General features: G+C 53.8%; 1 protein-coding gene across 1 annotated transcript in view; it reads right to left on the bottom strand.

Annotated features, from left to right (window-relative positions):
* Window positions 1-2,434: 2,434 nt before the first annotated feature.
* The window catches only part of DRD2 (dopamine receptor D2), a 68,323-nt gene continuing 60,735 nt past the window's right edge, over window positions 2,435-10,022 (bottom strand). Inside the window, exons 4-8 of the mRNA XM_028515885.2 lie at window positions 9,287-9,423; window positions 7,886-8,076; window positions 6,832-6,918; window positions 4,944-5,271; window positions 2,435-3,699 (exon numbers count right to left, since the gene is read on the bottom strand). Coding sequence (XP_028371686.1) covers window positions 3,506-3,699; window positions 4,944-5,271; window positions 6,832-6,918; window positions 7,886-8,076; window positions 9,287-9,423 — 937 coding nt within the window. The 3' untranslated portion in view covers window positions 2,435-3,505. The remainder of the gene's footprint in view (window positions 3,700-4,943; window positions 5,272-6,831; window positions 6,919-7,885; window positions 8,077-9,286; window positions 9,424-10,022) is intronic.

Below are 10,022 nucleotides of genomic sequence, written 5' to 3'. Positions count from 1 at the left end.
GCCAAGGCACACCAGGGTTGCTGCATCCCATGTCATTGTCATCATCTAGGTAAGTGATACCCTGGAGCCAGGCAGCCCATACCCGTGGCAGGGGTTTCCACACCCAGCCAGGGCTCTGCCATGGGCTGTGGAGCTGGTATAGTTCCTGCGTGATTAACACCCATCGTCCATTGTACTGTGAACTGCATGAAGGCAGGTCCACCATTTTCCCATTATGTTCTCAGCACCTTGCTCAGGGACTGGGGCACAAAGGTTGCTCAATAAATATCCACTGAGATAACAGATGGGTGGATGGGTGGGTGGGTGGATGGATGGATGGAGTGACGCAGTGTTTCCTGCACTACTTGCCTTCTCAGTTCCCAGGACATCTCCCAGTCCACAGCCACTGCAGACTCCTCTAGAATTCACTAGGGGTAGAATAAGGTCCTGAAAGTCTGAAGCCTTGCAGTCACGTGAGGACATCTGAGAGGACAAATGCAAAGTGTCGAGCAGTGCCTGACCAGAAAGGCTCACTCCTTATAGGGTGCTTCCTTGCTCTGCTCTTGGGGGATGGGAGGACTGCACCTGATATAAAGGCAGATGAATGATCCTTTGATTAAAAGGCATTCTATGAAAAAGGCAAGCACAGGGAAAAGTAGAGAGAAGAGAACGTCAGAGGGCTATGGCCTGCCCAGCCTCCATCTGCCTCTTCCCACCCTTGCTGTGAAGACAAAGAGGCCACAGTCAGGGCCTCTTGGGAAAGAGTCAGAACCTGGGCCACACCCTTCCACCTTGGTGTTCCTGGGTCCCACACTCATTCCTTTGCCCCTGAATACTGAGGGGGGAGGGGGTGGAGCCCAGCCCTCCCCCTGCCCACTCTAGCTGTCAATCTGCTATCTGGCAGAAAGACTTGAAATTTCATGACAGCTGTAGGCAACTTTCCCCGATCCCGCCTCCCGCCCATGCCTGCCCTATTCCCCTCTTCTCCCTGCCACAGCCCTTCCCAAACTGCACTGAGGCTGTCTTCCTTCCCTCTCTCTTTCTCTTCTTCCTTTCCTCCTTCTCTCCCACCTTTTGTCCTTCCTTCCTTCCTTCCTTCCTTCCTTCCTTCCTTCCTTCCTTCCTTCCTTCCTGTTTTTCTCTTTCCCTTCGTCATCTCTTCCAATTCTCACGCCTGATGAGCCCATGTGATCTCATAAGATTTCTAATGACAAGGTGAGCTTTTAAGTTCCTGTCCAGGTCAGGATCTTTCATAGGCTGAGTGTGCGGTGTGGATGGGGCCATGTGGATGTGCGTGTGTTGGTTATGGGGTGGGTGTCAGCAGCTGAGAGTACCTGGGGCTTCTAGCCCCCTTGGGGGTCTGGTGCTTTCCTCAGAAGGAGGCCACTGGTGTGTTGACCCCTAAACTAGATAAGGGACCTGCTTTGCCCATCTTCTGGAATCTGGGTGCCTCTGGGGACAGGGCCTCTCCCACAACGCAGGACTACATTCAGGTTCAAGGAGAAGATCAAAGTCCATAATTAAGTGTTCAGGGTAAGTGAAGTACTCCAAACTTTGGTGCTAAAAATATTGTATTTAGCATGCAAATTATGCCCTGACAGCTCCCCAGAGCCTGAGCCCGTGGGTGCCGGCACCTTGTTTGTCATCACTGCTGTTATTCTCAAGGTGGTAAAAATATTTCTCCTTCATCAGGTTGACTTATATTGCACTTTTAAAAAGCCAAATTTCTGTTGTCGGGTCAATGCTGAGTTGTGGCCCCAGAAGGCTTGGAGCTGTTACTAGCCAGGAGGCAGAGAGGAGGGAGGGCCAGGCCAAGTCACTCAGGGCCACCCTGCCTCCTTAGCCAGCCCCTGGCAGGGTCTGGGGGTGGTACAGAAGACAGGCAAGGGGCAGGTGTGGACACAGCACAGCAGCACCTTGAAGGCCGTCTCCTCCGTGGAGCCTTCGCTACCCTGGTAGGTAGCCTGGTGGGCAAAGGGCTAAGGATTGGTCCTCCAGAGGTGCTGGGACCTAGAGAGGAGGAGGTGGCACGTGGGGACAGCCTGGCTTCCCTCTGGCCAGCCCCTGGTGCTCTGGTTATTAGGGGAGCTCTAGGCATGCTTGGGATTGCCACTGGAAATGCTCCCCCTTCCTGTTGGGTGGCCAGGACCTGAACTGGCCACCCAACAGCAGGACTGAGAGAACTCACGGCAGCTTGAGAGGAGAAGATGGGGACAAGGGAGAAACTCTCAGGCACACCCATCTTCTCCTTGGTCCTACTGGAGCAGCTTCTGTTCTCCTTTCCTCCAAAGTCCTGCTCACCCTGATGGCTGTGGCCAGGGCCACCCTTTTCTGGACAGTCTGCAGAGTGTCTCTCCAACTCCATCCCCAGCACAGACACTAGGGCTTTGCTGCACCTGGTGGGGAGGACACAGCTGGCACCACGCCCTTCCCCACGAGGGGCCGCCCATGTGACTCTTGTCAATGTTTTATTAGTTTGGAGCATGTGTAGTGATGTTACAGAGTCTGGGGCCTGGGAGCTCCCCCAAGCTACAGCTTCCCCTCCTCCCTTGGGGCAGGGCCAGGCCAGGCCAAATGGTAGCCATGGGCTCCTGTAAGGCCAAGGCAGTGAGAGGGAAGGGGAGTGGGAAAGAAAAGAGGCAAAAGGAAAAAGAAAGTGGTTTTGTGGCATAGTATGGTAGGAGGCAGCCCCCCAAAGAACCTCAGACACCCCAGCCCAGGCCCCGGGCAGTCACACGCCCCCTCCTCCACCTGCCCCAGGCTGGCCTGACATCTGCTCCAGGGTGCACCCAAGTCCATCAGGAGGCAGCAGAGTGGGTTTATTAGGGATGGGGGATTCCTCTCCCCACAGACCTTCCTGGGGCCCTCCCCGCAGTGGGTGTGGAGAGAGTGGGCAATGTCAGGACCCACTGCTGTGAGAAGCAGAAGCTCCTACTGGGCAGGAAAGGGAATAAAGATTTTTGGCTTGGGCTTTCCTGGGTTTCATACTCTGGCCTGGTATGTACACTGGTCTCCCCAGACTGAAGTGACTCGGGGCCTTGGGAAGAGCTCTGCCTTTTCTGGTGTGGACCTTGGGTGCTGTGAAGTGGCCATCCCTCCCTACCACCCACTCCAGCACAAATCTGTGGAGGCCAGGCTGAGCCCAACAGAGGGCACAGCCTCTGAGCCCTGACTCTGGCCCCAGCAACACCAGAGCTCCAGAGAAGGGTCAGAGAAGGTGGCTGCATCTTTGGTGCCAAGGACAAGGGATCTGGAAGAGGGCAGGGGTCTCTGTGAGCTGCCCCTGAGCCATGGGGTCCAGCCCAAGGGCTGGCACCAAGCCAGGCTCTCTACCTACCCTGGCAGAGTAAGGGTGGTTGGGTAGTGAGGGGCATGGTGCCAAGCTAACACTGCAGGGCCCGCCAGCCAGAGAGAAGTCTGTTGCACACCCTCCTGCCCACGGCTCCCAGGGACTGAGGCCGGGCCAGGCCGGGCCAGCCTGGGCAGGGAGGTGGGTGGCAGGCTGCTGTTCAGGTGGGCAGCAGGGTCAGCAGTGGAGGATCTTCATGAAGGCCTTGCGGAACTCAATGTTGAAAGTCGTGTAGATGATAGGGTTCACGGCACTGTTGACATAGCCCAGCCACGTGAAGGCGCTGTACAGGACAGGTGGGATGTTGCAATCACAGTGAATGTTCAGGATGTGTGTGATGAAGAAGGGCAGCCAGCAGATGATGAACACACCTAGGGGAGAGGGCAGTGGTCAGGCTGGCCCCAGGGCCAGGGAGGAGCTGTGCTGGGAGGGCCCGCATTCAATGGGCGCTTGGATTGTGGCTGCAGGCCCCAGCCCAGGCCTTGGAACATGCACCTTCACCCAGACTGGTGTCCATCCCACCCACTCACTCTGCCAAACTCAGGACCACCTGCATGTCTGGGACCCTTGGTCTCAAGGCATCGAGTGCACACAGTGCTGCATAGGCACCCTGGGAGTGTCTGGGGACGGAGGGGTGCCTAGGGAGGGCAGGGCTGTGGAGCAGAGACCCTGTGGACTGGAGAAGAGGGTCTGGCTTGAACCATGCTCCATCACTCCTGGTGTTATGATCAATGATCAGGCCTTTAACTTGCTGTGACTGTGCATGCTCATTTGTAAAATGATGATAGTTACACCTGCCCCACTCACCCATTACAGGGCTGCCAGGAGATCAAAGGGGATGGTGGGTGTGGGAGGTGTCACATACTACCTTGGGTGCTACAAGGAAGTCAGGGCCACATCAGTCGCTCCTGTTCCCAACCACCTGTATCAGTCCAGCCCTTGCTTTTTGACCTTCATTATCTGGTTTTCTCGGGGACTGTATTTGAAAGCCTTGCTTCACTTCCCTCGCCTGAGCCCTCATTGAGATCAAGCTCTCTCTCACAGCCTTTTACAATGTTTTGCAGCTCTGGTCACACAGGGTCTTAGTTACTCTCAGGGGAACTGATTTTCCCAATTCCTTAGCAATAGCAATATTAACAAAGACCATAACAGTTAACAGGTGTGTGCACCACTTAGCAGTTTACGAAATACTTTCACCACCGTCTGCTATTTGAAGACTACAACAACCTTCAGAAGTAATTTACTCTACTGATGGGACTAGAGAGAGAAAGTGACTTGCCTGGGGTCATGAGGTTCTGGGGCTCATTATGATAGCCTGGTCAAGTTCACATACTCTCAAGTCAGACTACCTAAGTTAAATTATGGGTCCTCCTTGGTCATGTTCTAGGACCACCCAAACCTCAGTTGGCCCATCAGTAAACTGGTCATAATTATAGAATCTGCCTAATAGGATGCATCAATAGGCTTGGCCTGGGCCTGAGAAAGTGCCAGTCCCCTGACCCACCAACCACGGTTAAGAAGAGGATGGCAGGTAACGGAACCTGCAGTGAGGGGCCCTTCCCTCAGCCAGGGTTGGGCAGAGCTGGGCCATGGCCAGCAGCCACAGCCGACTCACCGAGGACAATGGCGAGCATCTGGGTGGCTTTCTTCTCCTTCTGCTGTGAGAGCTTCCTGCGGCTCAGGGTCTTAAGCGAAGTCCGAGTTTTGCCATTGGGCATGGACTGGATCTCAAAGATCTTGGCAATCTTGGGGTGGTCTTTGGCATGCCCATTCTTCTCGGGTTTGGCAGGGCTTTCAGGAGTGCTGTGGAGGCCATGGTGGGACGGGTCTGGGAGGGTCAGCTGGTGGTGGCTGGGTGGGATGGGGCTATACCGGGTCCTCTCAGGTGGGCTGGTGCTGGACAGCATCTCCATCTCCAGCTCCTGGGCTCGGCGGGCAGCCTCCTGCACGAGGCAGAGAGCTCTGGGTAAAGCCAGGCAAGTTCTCAGGCAGTCGCCACCCAGCTTCACCTGAACACACCTGGCCTGTCTGGCCGCACCTGGCCTCACAAGGCCCCACCTGGCTCTTCCCTATCTCCCTGTTCAGATTCCTGCAAATGCCACATGTCACTCTGTCAGAGAGGCAAGGAGGATGATCACTTGGAGGCAGGGACTGTCTGGGTACAGGACCCAAGACCCACGGCAGCCCCTGCCTACAGGGTTATCTGGCCCCCTTCCCAGAGCAATCTTTATGCATCCTCAGTAACCCCACACCATTTTAGGGGAGCTTGCTACCCATGTACTTCTCTTTTATGAACTGAGCAACACTAAGTGGCAGCTAAGTGTCAGGTGTCAAACTGGCTGCTGGGGATGTTACCAGTTGACATTTAGCACCCGCCTCCAGGAGCTCCCCTTCAAACTGCACAGAGGGCACCCCTGCTCTCCTGCCAGGCTGGCCTGGAGCACCTGCAACAGCACTCACATGCAGGCTCCATTTCTCCTGCTAGACTGATCCAGGGGCCAAAGGGCAAGGCCCCTGGGCCCCAACTCTCCCTGCTGGGCTGGGCTGGAGGGCCCTGCCATGGATCCACCCATGGCCTCCCAGGTTCTCCCTCAGGTTCCCTCATTCCAGGCCTCAGGGTCTCTGCCCAAGCTGCTAAAATGCAGCCATACCGTATGCCCAGGTGGTAGAACTGGAAAGTTACCTTGGTCCCATTCCTGAATCCCTGTTTGAGCACCTATCTCCTAACTGGCTCCTTTGCGTTCTGCTCTTGCTGTGCAGGTGAATGGCAAAGGCCCTGCTTCCTGAGGAAACCTGACTTGGACTTCATGTGTGGCTCTCGGTGAGTTCCCTGGCCCACCTGAAGAATTGGACACCTGCTGCTTGGACCCTGGTGCAACTCCTACTTGGCTAAGCCTGGAGTCTGCTGTGGCTCTGTACCTCTAGGCTCTACTCAGAGGCTGCCCTGCTCCCTCCCCAGTGCCAGCCTGCAGCCCCAGAACCTGTCTGCAAAAAGGCAGCACATTCAAGTGGAGAGCACAGCAGAGGCATGGGTTTCAAGACACCCAAGCCTGGGCTCAAAGATGTGCTCTCTCACTAACTATTTAGCCTTGGGTGCGTTACCTAACCTCTCTGAGCCTGTTTCCTGTAAAATGAAGATGGTTATGATCAATAAGACATACCTCCCAGGGTTGCTGTGAGGATTTGATAATAGGAACATGGTAGGTGTTCATTAGTGGTAATAGCCATTCTTATTAATTTTATCATGTTATTAAGACTGAGTCCTTTCTCCCAACCATTGTCTTGTGCTAGGGGTACCTCTCTGTGCCTTGCAGAACTGAGCTCTTGCTCCATACCTGTAGCAAGGTGTACATGGTGAGTTGGGTCTCAACTGAGGCAAAAGTGGGGGATCTCAGGAGGTGCCTCACCCTTTGACCAGTTGGTGAGGTTTCTGAGAATCATGGCAGGTGGGTTTCCCTAGGGGAATTAAGACCTGGCTGTGAGTCCCTGACCTAAACACTTACCAATCTCCGCCTGTTCACAGGGAAACTGCCATTAGACTTCATGATAACGGTGCAGAGTTTCATGTCCTCAGGGTGAGTACAGCTGCCCTGTGGAGTGAGCCAGCACACTGGTTATGGCAGGGAAGAGATGGGGACAGAAACCCCATGCTGAATAGTCAGACTAGGCATAGGAGCTCAGAGAAGGGCAGAGACTAGCAGAGTGGGGGCCTGAGGAGGCAGTTGAGGTAAGGGAGAAGGCCAGTACTGTGATAAGAAGAGGTGGACAGGAGGATGGATAATCGGGTTCTGACTTATGGAGTACCTGCAGAGGTTCTGGCACCATGCTAGGCAGGCTCACAGCCCTCTCATATTGAATCCTGAAGACCACCATGTGAGGTCAGTATTATGACTCCCATTAACAGGTGAGGAAATAGGCTCAGAGAAGTTAAGCAAGTTGCCCAAGGTCACTCAGCAAAAAAGTGGCAGTGCCAGGATTTGAACCTGATGTGTCTAGCCTCAAAGCTCTTGATCCTTCCAGGCCCATATACTATCTTCTTGAGGGAGGGCTGAGCAGAGGGGAGAATTCACAAGACATAAGGGGGGTGAATGGAAGAGGGGCAGAGTAAAGAAGTGGGAAAGAACAGGGGAGGAAGGAGGAGGTGTGCACAGAGGGGAGGAGGGAGGTTGTAAAGGAAAAGGAGATGGGATGGAGGCCTCAGCAGGAGGGAAAGGGAGATAGAGGGATCAGAATGAGGGAAGGAGAAGTGAAGCAAAGAGAAGGAGAGGAGTCCAGGAGGGTGCCAAGGGCTGCTGCATTCAGACAGAGATCTCTAGCAAAGGCTTCTCTTCCCAGCTTGCCTCCACCACCCTTCCCATCTCCCATTCCTGGAAATACAAGTCCCTCCACTGAGGTCCAAGCCTTTGAACGAAATCTGCCCTGCCCAGCTGAATGGAGTTCCCCCAGCCCACACTCCCTCCTGCTGTGGTGTCCCAGGTCCCCACTGACCATTGGATGACCCAACTCAACTCGGTGATGGTTAAGGAGGGGTGCTGGAGGGGAGGGGGATCTTGAGACCTTGAGTGGGGCCTTCAGGTTGGCCCTGAAAGCCCGGCTACTGCGCTTGGTGTTGACCCGCTTCCGGCGCCTCCGGAGGACAATGTAGATCTTGATGTAGACCAGCAGGGTGACGATAAAGGGCACGTAGAAGGAGACAACAGAGGAGTAAACCACGAAGGCAGGGTTGGCGATGATGCACTCACTCTGTTCTGGAGGAGGAAGAGTGTCAGGTGGGTGGGTCAGCTGGCCGGGGGCCCACCACATGCAGAGAGGCCTTATCTCCTCGACCAAACAAGTGAGGACAAGGTTATGGAGTCTAGATTAGATGTATAAGGCTGCCTGGAAATGTTATTGCAAATAAACGCACAGAGCAAGTCAGAGTATTAAAAATACAACTGAGTAAAAAGCTAAGCTGTGATCAACTGCTTCCAAGTTTTTCCATTAATATTTTCTCATTAGACATCATTAGTTCTGTCATCTATGAGCACATAAGTGGAGTCAGGGTGTACAGAAAAAAATGCCTCAAGAAAATTATTTTAAGAGCATAAGTCATTATTTTATCCTTTCCTGTATACTGGAGAGAGGTCTGTCACCTTTTAATTTTAAAGGTAACTGGGTCCTGTTTGCTGAACTCACCTGTGTTCTACTGTGTTTCCAACCTCCCTTCCAGGTCTAGTGGATGTCTGGTCTCTATTTCAGGGCTTTTCCAGATTAATCTGAGCATATTTAGGCCTTTTCCCACTTCTTGCTATTCCCGCAAGGGTTAGATTTGATACCACACACTTTCACGGCTTCACTGTGTACTATAGACCTGGAATGGTCTCCAGAGACACACCTGCATTGCTCTTGCTTCCCTCTAGAGTAATCTCGACACCACAGCAGCAGGTGGCTATGATGCCTCTTCTGTCTGAGATACTCTGACTGCCTCCCAAAGGGCAGGCCACGATGTGCTAGCCTCCTACTTGTTTCTGCCTTTTCTACTCCAAGTGACTGAGGCCTGGCCTGAGCTCAGCTGGCCCTAGGGCTGCAGCCTCATTACACAAATGCCAGTGCCAGGGTGATGGAGGCCCGGGAGCCTCCCCCACGTGTGCATGCACACACATAACAGGCACATACATGTAGTATGTGAGGCTATTTGACCTGCTTCAGTCTAATAAACAAGGTTGAAAATGGCCAGACCTCCTGCTGAATCATAATCCCCAACCCTCACCCAACTCCACTGTGCCCCAGGTCATTGTTCCTCTCTGGCCCAACCAGGAACGACATGGAGTTGGGCTTGGCCCAGGAGACCCCCTGGCTGCAGTCCAGGGTGGCAATCAGGCCCCCAGTGGGTCTCCAGCATGTCTGCACCAAGGCTCAGCTCCCCAGGACCCTGCACAGAGGCCAGCTGAGCCCTCAGCAGACAGCGGCAGGACTCACCTGTGTTGTTAAGTCCAAAGAGCAGTGGGCAGGAGATGGTGAAGGAGAGGACCCAGACGATGGCGATCATGACGGTGACACGGCGCTTGGAGCTGTAGCGCGTGTTGTAGAGCATAGGCATGGCCACAGCCGTGTACCTGCAAGGACATGGAGCGGGGGCCCCTCTACAACATGCACAATGAGATACCCCACTCTTTGGGAGGGGGGGAGAGTTGGTCCACCTTTATGAAACTAGCCTGTCTACTCTAAATCACCCCTCCTGTCTATCCCCAACTCAAATAATGAGGACAGTTGGTACTGTGGTGCTGCCTGACTACTTAAGGACTAACTGGCTATGATTAATCCTGGGCCATATCTTTTACTCCAGACTCCCCACTTGGACATTAGGCTTTGTGAGGGGCCATGGCCTGGATCTCTGTGCCTTGGAAACTGCACCTTCTACACCTGAGCTGAGCCACTGAATGTGGAAGTGTCTGTCGATGAATTGGTAGCTAAGAGCAAGGGCTAAGCCCCATTCAGCAGAAAATAATAACAATGGAAATTATGTATAATCCCTCACATCCCTCTGCCTAGCACTTCTCATACATTAGTTGGTTTTATCTTCCAAGAATCCTACAAGGAGAATAGGACAAGTGCCTCTCACCTGTATGTACGAATTAGTGAAAGGCTCTAAGGATATGTCTTAGGAAGGTGAGCACAGCCTGGTCCCCCTTGGCCACGTGCCCTGTGCTGGACA

The sequence above is a fragment of the Phyllostomus discolor genome, chromosome 6 (genome assembly GCF_004126475.2).
Source record: "Phyllostomus discolor isolate MPI-MPIP mPhyDis1 chromosome 6, mPhyDis1.pri.v3, whole genome shotgun sequence".
NCBI lineage: Eukaryota > Metazoa > Chordata > Mammalia > Chiroptera > Phyllostomidae > Phyllostomus > Phyllostomus discolor.
This window is presented reverse-complemented; position numbering and strand designations above follow the sequence as displayed.